At 48.7% G+C, this 17,390-nt stretch overlaps 2 protein-coding genes across 2 annotated transcripts in view; one reads left to right on the top strand and one right to left on the bottom strand.

Annotated features, from left to right (window-relative positions):
* Positions 1–9,441: 9,441 nt before the first annotated feature.
* The window catches only part of LOC115311285, a 57,448-nt gene continuing 49,499 nt past the window's right edge, over positions 9,442–17,390 (bottom strand). Inside the window, exons 12-13 of the mRNA XM_042293734.1 lie at positions 16,108–16,248; positions 9,442–9,549 (exon numbers count right to left, since the gene is read on the bottom strand). Of these exons, the coding sequence (XP_042149668.1) occupies positions 9,442–9,549; positions 16,108–16,248 (249 nt within the window). The remainder of the gene's footprint in view (positions 9,550–16,107; positions 16,249–17,390) is intronic.
* On the top strand, positions 14,725–15,378 carry LOC121046339. Its single transcript, XM_040500469.1, has one exon. It carries the CDS (start codon positions 14,725–14,727, stop codon positions 15,376–15,378), a length of 654 nt encoding a protein of 217 aa, XP_040356403.1.

Below are 17,390 nucleotides of genomic sequence, written 5' to 3'. Positions count from 1 at the left end.
CTAAAATTGAAATTTTACTTAAATCGAATTGTCCTGAAGCTAAAACACCTGAAGCTTTTCTCCCACAGACTGTCGCCCTTCACAGGTTCCACATTTTCTGCTGCTAGTGCTGCATCTACCACTGGACAGACTTTCGAATGCTTGATTTTACTCCTGTTTTCCTCTGATGTCAGAGAGTCCAGCTCTAGGGAGTTTGCAGGCTGAGGAAGCTTTTGGGGACCTGCAGCAGTGTCCCTTTTAATTGGAAATGACAATTCAGACTAAACGGTGTATTTTCGGAATACCCAAGGCTGTAATAAAGAATGTCAGGAAAAAGTATAAACCTTCCATATTACGGCACTATTGCCGTGCATAGTTTGGCAGTTCAATACATATACAGACAACTGGGGGCAATTCGGCCGTTTTTGCTGCTACCATACAAACTAATTTCCAGTAATTGTGCAGCTTCTAAGAAATATGCCTGCATGCGTGTGTAAACTATATAATTAATTCACGAAGAAGCTACATTTATTTAAAACAACCCTGTTCCACGAGCACTTTCAAGATCATCAGACGCAGGGCTTTTAAAACATCTGCGAACCAGCGCATGCAGAGTGGCAGCGCAGAGTCAGGGTCGCGAGATAATTTGCCGACCACCCAAAGGCCCATGATATAAATGCCCCTTCAAATGCCTTGAAAGCGGGATGTAATATCGTCTTAAATCATGAAGGCGCAAGGAACAGAATTTCAGCGTCTGAAACACTCGCGCCACCGCTTCACCGACCCCTCGCAAGATTGCCTTGTGTCGTGTGGACGGACGGGAGGTTCATCGGCGGAATTGCCTCCGCCGATAGCTTTCGGGATTTTTAACCCAATTTTAAGTTAAAAAGGACAAGCAGGCTTATAAAATGTACGGAAGCACGTCAATGTCGGCCTAACTCAACGTCCTGTATACACCAGGTAAACGAAGTCCAGCTCCTCGAAGAGCTTGCGGCACACAATGCCAAACCAGGAAAACCGGTGCTGGGAAGCGAGCCGACGCGAGATCGCGGAGCGGAGTACTCCCCCTGACGTCACGGTACACCTCACCCAATCCGGGCGCGGCGACCGCAGCGACGCTTGTGTTCGCTCTCGGGGCTAATACGCCGGCTGCTGAAACAGGCACCGCGAAGCATGTTACAGGGTGGTGCACCTCGATCGCTCCGGCCCATTGACTTTTTTGGGTCCGTTGTACGAAAACGTATTAGGAATTTTACCTTCAAAACTACCGTCCACCACTGTGCTGTCAATTTGTCGTTTACTGAACACCCCGTGGCATTCTTACGCTTTTTAATAATAATAAAATTGTGAAGAACGGGTATGTGCACGCCCCAATTATGGCAACCGCGTTAGCGTCAATTTGGCCATGTTTCTCGCCATATAACTTAAAAGCCACACAAATGTTGCATCATGTTTTTGCAGACTCTGTTAGTGAATATTATAAACATAAATTTTATAGAGTTTAAAGAATATTAAAGATGGCCTTTTTTTTAAATGATTTTCAAAATAATGCATTTTTAGCTAAATGCCCCTGTGTAAGCAATTCTTGTAAATTCCTCCCGCTAACCAGGAAAACAATATTTCACGCAAATATTAGTTATATATAGGGCAACAGACTGGCAAAGTTTGACGACCTTAGCTCTTATAGATACGGAGAAAAATATTCTTTAATCCAGAGCGTTATTGCGCAATGTGCCATGTTTGCGATTTTGTTTTCTCGAAATAACCACCCTAATACTCGGTGATTAATACTTTTTGTCAATCTTTCCTCTGCCTAATTTGTCAGTGAATATTTCTAGACCCGTAGCCAGAACAGTTTTTTGGGGGAAGCCGCCCGAAATGTCAACTTCCCGCGATACGCAAAACACGCACGTGACTGAGAGGGTGCTTACAGATTGTTTTCGCAAAGACAATTTTTTTTTTTTAGAAAACAAGGATCGGTTTTATTTGCATACAGCCAGAAAAATATATTTTTTTCGTCGAAATTAGAAATGGTCACCGGACATGGTTGTTCGATCTTCTCTGAAAACGCCCCGGAGTCAAACCTCTGTTTCGAAGTTTTGAGCCTCTAAATATTCTTTAGAACAACACTTGCAACAGATTCTTGATAACGGTATGAATCTACTTTCAAGAGCTCTCCGGTCTTAATTATTAGAGAAACAAAATGCACACTTACTTTTTATAAAATGAATTGCTAGTTTGTCGTTGGCCAAAACTGCGTCAAAACATTTTTAAATTGCTAGCCCAAAAGTTTTAGGAATTGTCCAAAGATGCATAACCGGACAGTTAAGCACAAACCATTCGATTGTTTTTGCTTTAGTTTTAGTTATTTTTTGTGTAACATGAACGCTAAAAAATAAATCATGCTTTCGGTTTTCTTTTTTTTTAATATTGCAGTACAATTTATGGAAAACAAAAAGCTTTAAAGATTTGATGCTCGCTGTTCACTTCCACCTGAGGGTGTTGCATAACGCTCTTTTTTCCCAGGTGGCTCCGAAGTCTTAACACATGAACGTCTCAAATCATATAAACTATGTTCGAGGGAATTCCAACATTATTTATATAAAGCGACTCGGCTGTTTTGACGCTAGCAGATACAAAAAAAAAATATGAATTACATTTTACTTCTGGTGATTTACAGCATATTTATTTACGCTTGGCGAGTATGCTACAAAGTGAAAGGTATTATGCCACAATACACACAATACACTGGAAAATAATAAACCGAAGGGTTAGATTTAAGAAACAAGATCTTCAACAAACCTCGCTGTCTGTAGCTTTTTCTAGAGGAGACATTTGATGATGCTTGGAACCAAACGTTCCACGAACGAAGCACAGGTATTTTGTGAATGTTTTGCCAACTTTTCTTTAATAGTCCTCTGAACGCTTTAAGGCCTGTTCACACATACAGCGGAGCGCTACAAGCATAGCGCTGACCTCGCGATAAGCACGTGCCGACGGGAGCGTTCACCAGCTTTGTATCGCACCGTCAAAACTGTTGCTCATGGCAGACGATAAGTAGCTGACGGCACGTGAGCAGCGCTACATCAGCGCTTCGCTGCATGTGAGAACCGGCCTTTAAGGTCCTCGGCAGGCAGGTCGATTATCCGCGTCTTGCATCGCGTTGCTGCGAGAACCGACGCGAAGTTGACAGAAGTGAGAATAGCAGCATTCGGGGAGGCTCTCGGATGTTGTGCAATGTTGCGTGACGCTTCAAAAGGCCACCAAGACCGTCGCAGACGTTCCTTCCGTGCCCACTTGCAGAGAACGACCAGCGTGACAACGTGTCGTTTTCAGCCATTTCGTGGGACTGTAATCTGTTCTTAAATGCACCACCGCATCACCTGAGATGTTAATTGTGGAGATCGCTTCTTCTTCTTAATCTCAGTATGACCATCTGTGAGCGTGATGACTGTGATGACCTGTGAGTCTGATGGGGACCGTGATGATGAGGGTGAGTGAGTTTTGGTTTCGTGCCTAATTATGATGGCCAGTGTGTGTGTGTGTGATGACCTCATTTTGAATAAATCGTGATTGTGTGTGAAAGTGAGTTTTAGTTTCGCGTTAAATCGTGACGGTGAGTGTCTGTGATGACCCTGTTTTGAATGAACCATGATTGCGGGTGTGAGATTTGATGAATATATAGAATTGGAAATGGTCTTGATAGTAAAAAAAGAAATGTACGAGTGTATTAGAAATTCAGCTGGCTGGGAATAGGCGAAAAGTGACGTTGGTAGTACGAATGGGCAGAGTTTAATGTTGGACCGAATTGGATAAACTTTCTAAGAGTTGTGGATAGACGCTTGCTTTGCATATCGTGGCTTTTTTATTTTATATTGAGAGCTATATTTCTTGCAAAGTAGGCTTCACGGGAGTAAAATCACGATCAATTTCCACGACAACTGCTCGTTGTGTTACGTCTGAATCTTGTAATAGGTATTAACTGGTATCCCCTCAAAATGTGGGCCATATTTCGTTAAGACTCATGCTCAATGTGTGTTGCAAGGCTTTTCATCTCCGCAGTGAGATCTGGTGTAAAAGGTAAGCGATTAATCAGTCTAACAAACACGTAGGGTTCACTTGTGTGGATAAAAATCCTCTCTTAATTTTTTTTTTCCCGGAAACATTGTCATCTTAAGCGTGAATGGAGGATTAGGATGTCAACTTCGTTGCGTGTGCTCACGCACACCGACGGCTGCTGACATGTGGAAAGATCGTGCTTCACTTGTTATAGACACTAAAATATTTGGTTCAGCATCTCTCTAAGGAAACTAGGCCCTGCTAAACAAACTTCGCTGTTTACTCACGATTTTCCAATATGTTGGGCGTTCCAGCGAAAGCTTGCGATTGTTGGTCAGGTCGCTTCTCCCCTTGGCGGCAGTACCGCAAAGGTCGAACCATGTACTGTACTTCTGTGTAACCCATACACGCTGGAGGTTTTTAACTCAACCGGAAAATTACGGCTTATTTGTTTTTCCGGTGAATGTCACAGTTGGCCGGCGCGTGCAAGGGCGGCCAACCACTGTTTTTCCGGTGATAATGTTTGCGTATGATTCTGTCTCTATCCCGCTTCGCTTCGTCATCTTCCGCAGTCTGCCTTTCACAAGTATATCTCATTTTCGAAAGGGCGGCATTTGAGCTGATAATCGTAGCAACGCCGGGACAATTTGTGCATTCCAAAACGTTGCGCAAGGCGTAGTTTAGAATACGAGTTTCCGATGTTTCTACGCGCACAATAAAAAAGAAATAAAAAAAGAAATTAACAACGTGGCACCTTGAAAGGTTGCACGCAAGATGCTGCGTCATGAAGGGTAGAGTTATCATACAGTATTGAAAACTTGTGCGGAGCAGAACACGGTATACGCAATACAACGATAGGGCGTTACTACTTCAACGTATTGCGGCGAAGACCATGATGTGAAAGACGTCAATTCCTTTTTCTTACGTCACGCCAACGTGGCGGCGCTGATCGTAAAACGAGGCGTGCGCAGGTGCTTTGCTTTTTGGAAATCTCGTTTGTTCGCAAGCGCAGTACCCGTACAGCTTTCCCGGAAGGCGATTTATTGCAACGAGCGAGTTGGGGGTGTATGTTGTATGGAGATTTTCAAAACATCGACGCTTCGAATCGTTCGAGCATGTGGCTTGTAAACTATCGGGTGTCTCCAGTAGCAGCCAGGCTGTTTAAATCGACCGCAAAATTCGGTTTCCTAACCTATCGCGCTACGATTTTGTGCAGCGTTGCCCACAGATGGTGCATTTTTTGCTATAAAATTTGCAAAGAGCAAACTTGCCTGAGGAAAAAAGTAAGAAAAGAAAAAGGCTTAGAGAGAGGGAGGTGGCGTGAGAGAAGCAGGGGAGGCTGTTCTAGCGCGAATGCGAGGAAAAAGTAAGAAAATAAAAAGGCTCCCCCCCCCCCCCCAACCCCCCGCTTCCCCCCCGCTTCCCCCCCGCCCTGGGTTTGACACGAGCCACTACCTCAGTCTCCGCCGAGGCGTTGATTGTTACAAGCCGAAGTCGAGTGCTCACGCAGTCCTCGTGTCCAATTCATGAGCCGCGCTCGACTGGCGTCAGTCGAGTGGTTTCGATCCCACAGTTACGGCATCAAGCTCTGCGAGGGCAAGACTGAAAGAAACAGTCCCCTTTTATCCTCACAATTCCATCGCGACAAGAGATGCTTCTGAATCAGTGGCGGTCTGTGCGAGTGTACTTGGGCCACTAGGACCAGTGCGACTCTGCAAAGTCATGACCATTCCAACACGATAACGTTCACTTACCCATTTAAGTTGGTATGCAGTCAGTGACAGGTTAAGGTCCCAACACCTCTAAAGCAGTATTCCCTCAAAGAAATCCCATGGGATTTTTCCGCGGAGCTCGCGTGTCATGTGACCTGAAAGATGTAAGAGGGAATGCTCGGGCGGTACAAATATAAGCAATAGTTGTTTGGCAGCGAGTCAATTTTATTTTCACGGTATTTTGTCGGCAACCACCTTAGTGTCCAGAGTAGAAACCGCAAATTCGGCTGCTAGCGCTGGCCCTGTAAAGCAACGAAGCTGAGGAGGCAGTTGTGTTGTGGTCCACGTTATTAGACCCCCCCCCCCCCCCCCCCCCTCAATCACCATGACTCGCCACCTGTTGTTCGACGCGCCAGACAGCTTCTATGGTAACTGCAGTGTATTCTAAGGAATACGTACGTTTCGAAGTGCAACGTCTATATATGGCGTTCCACCGTACTCTATGGAACACACAGTTCGTAAACGAAAATCTAGATGGCACTTCGAACGAGAGAAGGCGGACTGAATTGTGAGCGAGGGGAGGTGCCCCTTCCGCGGAAGTTCCACAACTGAGGTAAGTTATCTAGTAACGTTGGTTGGTGGTCGCCTATCATGACCGTCACATATATTCTTCCGTCGATTTCTCCGCCATGTGAGCACCGCTTTACACACCGTAAAAGCGGCGCGTCGGCGGCCGCCATTGCCCGCGTCCGTCTTCTATTCCGCCGCCGTCTAAAAACGTGACCACGAGAACGGCGTTCTAGCGTTCCGACATGCACGAGCCATCGTTCAATGCAAGCGTCTGTCAGCGCCTGTCGATGTGCGGTAAAAAGCGACCGGAAGGATTAAAACATAAAACAAAATAAATATGCCGTCCTTTCAGCTTTTATGTTCCGTTCTTTTTTTTTTTTCCGCATCGCATATACGAGCAAAGAGGATGAGCGTCATGCCGCACAATTAAAAAGTGACCCACAAATATTCGCTTTGGCAGGACAAGTGCGCTGCACAACTTGATAACTACTTGCTTTTCGAAACGAAATTATTGGAGCGTACCCCGTACAAACTTGATACGAAGCGAACTGCCTCCAACAAAAGGGCTCGTAAATTCCTTCCTGTGTAGGTATAGTCTCGGTATTAAAGCCATGGCCGCAATCACGACGGTTGCACAATTCACAGTGCAGCGGAGCCACTTTTACGGGAACCAAACTTTTTTTTTTCGGCATCAAGGATCAAGCCGAATCAAACAAAATATTTGACGTAGGACGCAAGGTTTAGGCCAGTTCCGCAACGAAAACAAGCACCCGCTCATCGCTTTCAAAGGCGTGTACTTGGGTGAGTTGTTTCCTGCAAACTAGGTCGGTTGAGGACATCTTTCTCCCTCGGTGAACGCAAAACGACTCGCATTCATAAAAATAGACGAGTTCAACGAGCTTCACTTCTGAAACACGCCGCGAACGCCGGCAGCCAGGTTTGTTATCGTTTTAAACCAGCGGAAAGGCAATGTCGGTAAATGTTTGAAAACAATAATGACACTATATAGATTGTTTGGTTCTTATATATATATATATATATATATATATATATATATATATATATATATATATATATATATATATATATATACATATATATATAGATAGATAGATAGATAGATAGATAGATAGATAGATAGATAGATAGATAGATAGATAGATAGATAGATAGATAGATAGATAGATAGATAGATAGATAGATAGATAGATAGATAGATAGATAGATAGATAGAAAAAGAGAGAGAGAGAGATAATGGGTGATTTCATCTCAAATCGTGCAGGCAAAAAGGGTCAAATTTTCAATTTCGCCGAAAAAAAAAAGTTATGGCGTTGTCTCTACAAACGCAGTAGCCACAAGCCGCAAGTTCGTCAGATTTTTCGTTCTCGACTTACGAATTTTAAAAGAGGCCGTGGCGGAAAGCAGTGTTTTTATATCCGTCGTGTGTCGGATGTTTCGCTCGATATCCCGCCGTAGATTTTCAATCCACATTATATTAACTTTTTTCAAGCACTCTGTGAGCACATTTAAACGGCTGTAATACGATGAAATAATTTTAGGCGTTTTGCTTGTTTTCTGTAAAAATGTCAAAAACGGCCCCTCGGTTATTTGTTCACGAGCTTTGACAATTAAATACTGGCGATCTACTTGGGTTACATCAATATTTTTTATGTCTACGGAAAGCCCAAAACACGCTCTTTAGATATATTATAAAGCGATTCTGTTGTATGAAATATTCTTTCCGGGACGTTTACGTTAATGTTATGCGAAAACCAAAAAGTACCAATTTTAAAATCGATTTCCTCAAAAAATCTTTTTTTTTTATTTTCTGTTAAAATGTAGATATTATAGTTGTCTATCATATCTACAAATCCGCACGGTTCCTATACACGTATAGAAACCGTGCGGATCTAATTCAAGCCCCGAGCCGGGCGCCCTTAGTGGCAAACGGGTCCGTTGCTTCGGGGAGCTTCTGCGAGTCGCGGCGTCGGTGGTGCTTTGTGGTGGTTGTAGCGGCTTAGCGCTGTAATTTCTGAGATGGCTTTTCCGCACCAAAAAAGCCACAACAACTGTTGCGTGGTCGGCTGCAACAGTACGTACAAGGGCGCCCACGGCACGAAGTTCTACGGCTTCCCTTCGGAGCCGTACGAGGCGGAGATCCGCGCGACCTGGGTGCGGCCTGTGCGTCGAGGCAGGTAAGTGAGTTTCTTACCTTGCAGTTCGCGTTTTGCTTAAAGCTGCTGACGAATTATACATTTCCTTTTTTTTCTATTCTAGAGACGATGGAACAGCATGGACACCTACGGCAAACTCTAATATATGCAGCAAATACTTCACCGGAATCGAGAAACGAAATTCCGTGGCCCGCCCAAGCCCACCCTTGATGTTTCCATCAGCCTACAGGAAGATAGTAGCGGGAATAGCGGAACGGCGCGAAAACATTCGCCCAGTTATTGTCAAACTGATTCAGAAGGTAATAATTTCGCATAATTAGCGCAGTCCACCAAACGCCAAGTAAGAAAGCGCTCCTATCTAATTACGTGAAGAATTACGTGAAGCTCAAAGTTTTTATGAGGGTGCGCTCAATTTCATCTGCGGAGTACAGCGCGCCATGACATACACTTGTTCGTCGAAACGGCCCTCCTTCACGTCGTACACGCGGCCAGATTTATGGAGGACTTTTCTCTTCGTCATATTGTCACCTCGGTAGAAGCTTTCTGCATTTGTAACCGCCTTAAACCCAGTCGTAATCACCACGGAAGCACTTCGTTCTGCTGCTCGTCGCCATTGCTTGCCCCCGATGATTCTGCACGGCTACCGCTAGGTGGCGGCGAACAATCCGCGACCGCCGCGACGCGGCCCGCTCGCTTCCTATAGCCGGACTCCCCAACCTGGCGATGGCCGATCGAGAATTTCCGGTGTCCGCAATCATGGAGCGGAAAAGCAAGATCAAATCCTGAAAACTCCTCATAGAGATGAGTGCGAGCGACATGGAGTAGGAATGTGGGAACTGTTGATTGGGTGCTTTACTCCGTATCTCTTGTTTATCTTTAGGGAGATGTAGACAAAAACGTGTTCGAGGGTTGTTCAGTCACCATTTTATTGCGTGCATTAAATCACTTTAAAACGGTCTCTTGCGCGGAACGTCTGGACGGATGTCGAGGGAACCATTAGGAAGGTGCTCCTTGATCCATTCTTCACGGTTGTAGCAAGCGCCGTTGACGCAAAACTGCAAATAGAGTAGAACGCGTTAATGGCTGCACAAACGGGACACGTTTTCTGTTGTGCACGGCAAAAAGAACGTACAGGCTCCTCAAGGAACCTGAACGTTGCGGAGCGCGCGTTCGTTTTCGGCGAGGACATCAGCCGTGCAAGCAGAAAGGCTTCCTCGTCACTGTCGTGCGTCGTCTGCTCGCGCGATAGACGGCCCGCACGGAGTGGTTGATCGCGGGACGCAGGCGAACGCGACGCGGAGGAGTGAGAGAAACTGGAGTTGCAGAACGACTCAGTCTTTGACGTCACTGCACTTTCGCGGATCACGCGGGAACTTCAATTTTGACTTTTGGAAATTGTTTTTTTACTTCTCAAATACTGAGTTCCCAAGTTTCGAGTTTTCAGCGGAATGTCGAGGCATCATTTTCAATCGTTTCGGATAATAAGAAAAAATGATTTTGACCTGCCACTGCCTAATTAAAGGGGCAGTGACATATCAAAAACATATTTTTTTTTATTATCCGAAACGATTGAAAACGTTGCCCCGGGACATTACCCTCAAAACTTGAAATTTGGGAATTCAGTATTTGGGAAGTAAAAAAACAATTTCCAAATGCCGAATTCGAAGTTCCCGCGCAAACGGCGCCGGTGTTTTGACGTCAAATATTGCGGAGTCCTGAGAGTCCACTTTCTTTCACCACTCCCTGTTGTTGCCATGGCGACCCAAAGCGAGGAGGAAAGGAGCGAGCGCCGGCGTTGCGGCGGACCGGTTTTGTGCGGTGTCGCCTGTTTTCCGTTGGAGGATACAAGTCCAGGAGACGGCACCACAACGAACTCCCGATTTTTGGTATTTCAAAAAGAAGGGCCGTAGTGCGTTCGCAATTGCGTTAAAAAACATGTTTTACGACTGCCGTTATTAAATGTTATAGAAATGTCGCCAACAGAGCTTCTAAATTTCATGATTCTTGACGTCGCAAATCAAAAGAAGCGAGCAGGCAGAGGCGGGAGAATCAAACGCCAAAAATAAAAAGGCGCGCGCGCTCGCGGGAAAATGTTTTTTCGCGATGCGTTTTTTTTTTTGCGTGTCTATGACTGCAACTTGCATCGTTTTAGACAATAAAAATAAATACGACCTTTGGGGTGTCAGTGCCCCTTTAAGGCCCGTTCACACACTTCAATTATTTATTGCAGTTTACTCCGCAGCGCCAGAGGCATTATAGCAGGGGGGGGGGGTATAGTACATTTGCGTATAAGATGACTTGGTACTTGTGTACACAATGTACAAATAAGCAGAAACACAAGCTCACAAGTGAATATACACTTGCATAAAATCAGCCAAACACGAGACAACATCAAATGTTTGAGTGTCACAAAAAGAGGCACGACGCGGATGAGTGAGGACTTGCATTTGACTAAGACCCACTGAGACAAGACCGGTGTTTAAGCCTCTTGTGACGGTTTACGACCAGCTGTGCAGCCATGCAGCCGGTTGTAAGTCGTTACAAGAGGCTTAAAACCGCCCTTGTCTCTGTCGGTCTTAGTAAAACGCAAATGTGTGAACAGGCCTTTAATCTCTCCGGTCGTAACTGTAGAGGGCGTGTAGGCGCAGTGAGCTACGGGTCGCCCTCTAGGGTGTATGTAAAAAGGGTGTGCATGAATAAACAGGGGCTTTTTTCCGCCCGAGCACTCGGAGCGTCAGCTGTGTCATTCCTCCGCGTCCCTCGGCTCTGGCTGTCACCTCGGCCGCCTCGGCTCGAACCCGCCCACTACATGGTGTCAGGAGTGGGGTGCCCTGTTCGCGCGGTTCGACATGGCTGCTAAGGACGCTCCGGTTCCTGCCCTTGCTGCCGCCAGTCTCCGGAGTCCGGCCCCGTTCTCTTTCGACGATGCCGGCGAGTGGCTTCCGTGGTTGCAGCAATTCGAAGACTACGCCTTCGCCACCGGCATGCACGTGGCGCCGGACGAGACACGAGTCAGGACCCGCCTCTATTGCATGGGTCCACGGGCACGCATCGTCCTCAGTTCGCTGATGTCCGACGAAGAGGCCTACCAGTCCTACGCAGAAGTCACCCGCTGGCTCACAAGCTACTTCGTGCACCCCATAAAGGAGGTGTACGAGAGCTCCCGGTTCGAAAAGCGGACGCAACAGCCAGGCGAGACCGTCGACAGCTTCTTCACGGCCTTTCGGTACATGGTGCGCAAGTGTAACTATGCGTCACCAGCCGTTGAAGACCGTCTTGTTCGCGACCGTTTCGTCGTGGGTTTGGCAGATTCTCGTCTCTCGGACAAGGTGTGCCGCACACCGAGCCTCTCCCTGGACGACGCACTGGTGCAAGCCCGTCAGCACGAAGACGCCGAGCGAGAGAAGCAACGCCTGTCCCTCACAGCTGGTCAACCGACAGCGCACGTGGACGCGGCGACTTCGCGTAAACCAGTGCAGCGCGCACATGGACGGGACCTCAGACGGGACCAACGGGACTCTGGCAACTCTGCGTCACGTGACAGGCCCGAAAGTTCTCGAACCAGCAATGTTTGAGAAGCTTCTAGAAGCAGCCAAAGTGCGCAGTGCCTCTTCTGCGGTCATGAGTATCACCGACGGTCGGACTGCCCAGCTGCGAAAGCGGTCTGTAACCACTGCAAGAAGCGAGGTCACTTTTCGTCAGTGTGTCGCTCAAAGAAGTGCCTCGGTTCCGTGGAGCTCCACTCCGTTGCGGCGGTAACTCGGAACGGGCGGTACGTTGAGGTCCAGGTCAACGGGCGCCCTCTCGTCTTCAAGGTGGACTCTGGCGCCGACGTTTCGGTGGTTCCGAGCTCGTTTCTTGGCTGCCCAGTTGTCCTCGACAAGCCACGTGGCGAGGAACTTTTCGGTCCGGGGAAACAACCCCTGAAGGTTCTCGGCACCTTCTCTGCGGCGCTGTCTTGGCGAGGCAAACACGTCAACGAGCGCCTCTACGTCGTTGCTGGACATGAGCTGCCCCTTCTCGGCTATCCCGCTATCGTCGCCCTTGGCGTTGTCAAGTTTGTCGGCGCAGTCGCAGCGGCCCGGACCGCTGCTCTCCCGGACACACCACCTCGGAAAGTCTCTCCAGGCCTTTTCGCCGGCCTGGGCACGTTCCCGGACGAGTACACGATCCGCATCAAGCCGGGCACGGTACCGTATTCCCTCAGCGCAGCCAGGCGTATCCCGATACCCCTACGAGACGTAGTCAAGAAGGAGCTCGACAAGATGGAGCAGGAGGGCGTGATCCAGCGCGTCAACGAACCGACGGACTGGTGTGCCGGCCTTGTCGTCGTACCGAAGCCAGCGGGGGGTTACCGGCTTTGCGTCGACTTGACCGAGCTCAATCAAGTCGTTCTGCGTGAGCGCCACGTACTCCCGACCGTCGACCAAACCCTCGGACTTCTCGGGGATGCCTGCGTTTTTTCGAAGTTGGACGCAACTGCAGGCTTCCATCAAGTACGTTTGACCTGGGTCTCCCAGAAGTATACGACCTTCATCACTCCGTTTGGCAGGTACTGCTATTGCCCCCTCCCATTCGGCATTACGTCGGCCCCGGAATATTTCCAGCGTCAGATGTCTCGCCTGCTGGAAGGGTTGGCCGGCGTCGTTAACCTCATGGGCGACATCCTCGTGTTTGGTCGCACCACGGAAGAGTACGACCAGTGCCTCCAAGCAGTCCTCGGTCGCCTCCAACAAGTGGGGGTCACCCTCAACGCCGCCAAGTGCAGTTTTGGCGTGTCAAGCGTGAAGTTCCTTGGTGTCGTCGTCGGAGCCAACGGCATTGCTCCTGATCCAGACAAGGTGGCGGCCATTCAGTGTATGCCAGCTCCTCGGGACATTCATGGTGTCCAACGCTTTCTGGGTATGCTCAACCATCTCGGTCGCTTCCTCCCAGACCTCTCTCAGACGACTGCACCGATCCGAAGCCTCCTGTAGAAGACTGCAGCCTGGACGTGGGGACCAGCGCAAGCCTCAGCGTTTGAGAAGCTTAAGACCATGCTGTCCTCGGACATCTGCCTCGCAAGGTACAACCCTGCACTCCCGACGACCGTCTCCGCAGATGCCAGTTCCTTCGGGCTGGGTACAGTGCTTCTTCAAGACCAGCCATCAGGGGATCGCAGACCAGTTGCATACGCCTCCCCTGCACTGACAGAAACGGAACAAAGGTACAGCCAGATCGAAAAAGAGGCACTGGCTGCCACCTGGGCCATTAACCGCTTCGACGAGTTTCTGTGGGGCCTTCGTTTCACCCTGGAGACTGACCATCAGCCGTTGGTCAAGCTTCTTGGAACCGCGGACGTTGACCTCATGCCACCCCGGATCCAGCGCTTTCGTATCCGTCTCCTTCAGTACCAGTTTGTTGTCAAGTATGTGCCTGGGAAACAGTTGGCTACCGCAGATGCACTCTCGCGGGACCCGGTCGACCAGCTGCCAACGACTCCAGCCATCGACAAGGTTGAGCTCTACGTTCAAGAAGCGCTCCGCGCTATCCCTCCCACGTTTGCGGTCCTCCTCGAAGACTTCCGTGCCCACCAGGCTGCGGATTGGGAGTGCGCTCAGCTGAGGGCGTACTGCGAGCAAGGGTGGCCCCGGAAAGAAAGTCTACCGGTCAGCATGGCTCAGTTTTGGGGCCATCGCGCTGAACTCAGTGTCGGCGACGACCTCCTCCTCTGCGGAGGACGTCTACTGGTGCCTGCTTCTCTGCGGAAACACATCCTGTCCCTCATCCACGACAAACACCTGGGAGTGAACCGCTGCCGCGCCATCGCCAGAGAGGCTGTCTGGTGGCCGACCATGGGTAGCCAGATAAAGGCAGTGGTGGAGAACTGTCCCAACTGCGCCACCACTCGGGTCCAGCGAGCAGAGCCGCTGCTCCCTACAGTGACGCCTAGCCGCCCCTGGGAGAGAGTCGGTGTGGACATTTTTCATCACGAAGTTACAGACTACCTTCTCCTCGTTGACTACTACTCGAGGTACCCAGAAGTGCTGTCCCTCCGCACGACGACATCCACGGCGGTGATCTCCATTATCAAAAGTGTCTTCGCAAGACATGGTATCCCGGAGACCCTTGTCAGCGATAATGGACCTCAGTTTTCATCAGCAGAATTCCGTGCCTTCTCCCAGAGCTACGACTTCTCCCACGTCACCAGCAGTCCCAGGTATCCCCAGTCCAACGGTGAAGTCGAGCGGATGGTGCGGACTGTCAAGGAACTTTTCAAGAAGTCCCCAGACTGGCCCTTGGCCCTCTTGTCCTACCGTAACGCACCGGGGGCGACTGGGTACAGCCCCGCTCAGCTGCTTATGGGGCCCAGCCTCCGGACCCGCCTCCCAGTCCCAACCGCCATGTTGGTTCCAGGATCACCTGTCGCGGCTGATTTCCACAGGCGCGACACTGCCCAACGACGTCGCCAGCGTCAGGATTTCAACCGCCGGCATGCTGTGCATGCTTTGCGTCCCTTGGGGGAGGGGGAGAGAGTGTCGATACGCGACGCAGATTGTGCTGGCACAGTCCTTAGCCCAGCACAGCGTCCACGCTCCTACGTGGTCCAGACGGATGCAGGTGCCCTCGTCCGCAACCGAAGACATCTGGTACCGCAGCACTCTCCAGCAACGGGTGGCTGCGACCTCGGCAGCTCTGCACCAGGGCCGCAGAAATCCCAAGGTCTACCACGGTCTCCACTTCGCCCAGAGCCTGCGTGCGGCAGTCCCACTCCCAGGGCAGCTAGTCCTCTACCAGTTGCATTGCCAGAGGGGTCCCCTGCTGCTCCCTCAAGGCTGCCTGCGTCCGGTGTGCGCACTAGGTCTGGACGCTGCGTTAGGCCACCGGTGCGGCTGAACTTGTAGCGCACCATGTGGCTTAGGTCATTCATTACGTTCCTTAAGAGCTAAGTGTGGCTCTCATTTTTTTCCATAAAGGGGGGATGTAGAGGGCGTGTAGGCGCAGTGAGCTACGGGGCGCCCTATAGGGTGTATGTAAAAAGGGTGTGCATGAATAAACAGGGGCTTTTTTCCGTCCGAGCACTCGGAGCGTCAGCTGTGTCATTCCTCCGCGGCCCTTGGCTCTGGCCGTCACCTCGGCCGCCTCGGCTCGAACCCGCCCACTACAGTAACCAGTCGCAGGTGTGGGAACGCCTTAAAACCACTTTCTGCGATAGTCTATTTATGGTCATAACCTAAATTACATATGGTCCCTAAGCATCCTAAAAAATCAAGTGTTACATTCATGTGTGGCCGATTTATTTATTAAAATTAGTAACAAAGATCGAATATATCGGAACTATTGCCGAAACCAAAAGGCACCGTCGCTCGAAGAAGGACAAGGCTCTGCCCTTCCTCAGACCTCGACCAACGGCGCCCTGTCTCTTGTGTCTCGACCTTTGATACCGACTGTAGTAAAGATATCAGCCAGGTTTGAATTTAATGTTTTTTTTTGTTTTTTAAGGCCCGTAGACTAAATTCTGACCATAAATAGACAATCGCAGTAAGTGGCCTAGTACTCTTTTTTAATCTTGTCTGCCAAAAAACTATTCTGTCTAGAAAGGAGAGGGAACAGTTCTGAAAAGGGACGCTTACCTGATTTTTGGTACCGCATCGAAGACCTTGTATTGATGCAGCTACACGCAATTTTCTATCCAGACTGCTCTTCCAGACACAGCAGGTTAACTCGCATTTGTACACTGTATAGAAGCGATGCATCCCAGTGTCCTCGTGTTCCTTGATATACAAAGAAAAACACACGAAGAGTCGCATTACGCGGCCCAGTTTAGGACAGTGACAACGGAACACGCGAAGAGGGCGTTTTAATTTCTATAAAAAAACATTCCACAAGTTTGATCATGGTAGCAAAGACAAGGGAGTACCGAATGTGTCTCGCATAAACCACAATCTTTTTTTTTTAATTAAGAGAAAAATTGAATTAGTTGTTTGGTCACAGAACGTCAATTTCTCACTCTATATTTAGCCAAGAAACCGGATTGGTGTTTAGGTCACGTGATGTCGATTACCACGCTAAATTTAAGACGAAATTTTGATTAGTTTATTGGTCCATCGGCGTGGCATTGGGTCAAGTGACGTCGATTCCTCCTTCTGTATTTAGCGAAAAGAACTGATCGGTGTAGAGATCACGTGACCTCAAGTCACGACGTCAATTTCCCCGTTAAATTTAACGGGGAAACTGCATCGTGTAATGTTCTCAGCGTGTCGATTGTTCGTGACAATTTTCTCGTAGAAAACGACCCATAAAACGCATTCTGTGTTAAAAGGAGGCTGCGCAATCTCAATTCTTACATCCAACATCGGAAGCGACTTAGTCAAAGAAGATCGGGCGTGTTGTGGGTTTGTGATATGCAGCAAGTTAGACAGAATCCAGATTTTAGAAAAAAAAAGTCGGATTTGTGTCTGATATAAAACTGATTGATTGATTGGTTTATTTAGACATATTTGAAATTCCGTTGCTGTTGTCAGCATCAGTCTGACGAAAATCAACAGCCAGTTGCAAGGCCGTTGAGAGCGAAGTCTGATTCACACGTTTGCGGTTGAATGTGATTGAGTGCGCTCTGCCAATACCAGGTATACTCGTCAGCGCTTCGACTGGAGCACTCGGACCGACTTATACCCTTGTTACACGGACACACTTAACTGCAGTTACGCTAAGCCCCAGTTGGCCTACAATACTGGCGGACATTTTGTGGCTATGCTGTCAAAGCTATGGGCGCACGTTCACTTGAGCATCATTGTTCTGAAATAGCTATGAGTATAGTGCGGTAAACGTGGTTCAGCGTAACAGCAGTTAAATATGAATTAACTTTGGTTAAGCGTGCCCTTGTAACAAGAGTATCACAAGGTAAATCGAACCA

This window comes from Ixodes scapularis, unplaced genomic scaffold (genome assembly GCF_016920785.2).
Source record: "Ixodes scapularis isolate PalLabHiFi unplaced genomic scaffold, ASM1692078v2 PGA_scaffold4__175_contigs__length_147842914, whole genome shotgun sequence".
In the NCBI taxonomy this organism is placed as follows: domain Eukaryota; kingdom Metazoa; phylum Arthropoda; class Arachnida; order Ixodida; family Ixodidae; genus Ixodes; species Ixodes scapularis.
The sequence above is the reverse complement of the archived record's forward strand: the minus strand, read 5'-3'. Positions and strand labels throughout refer to the sequence as shown.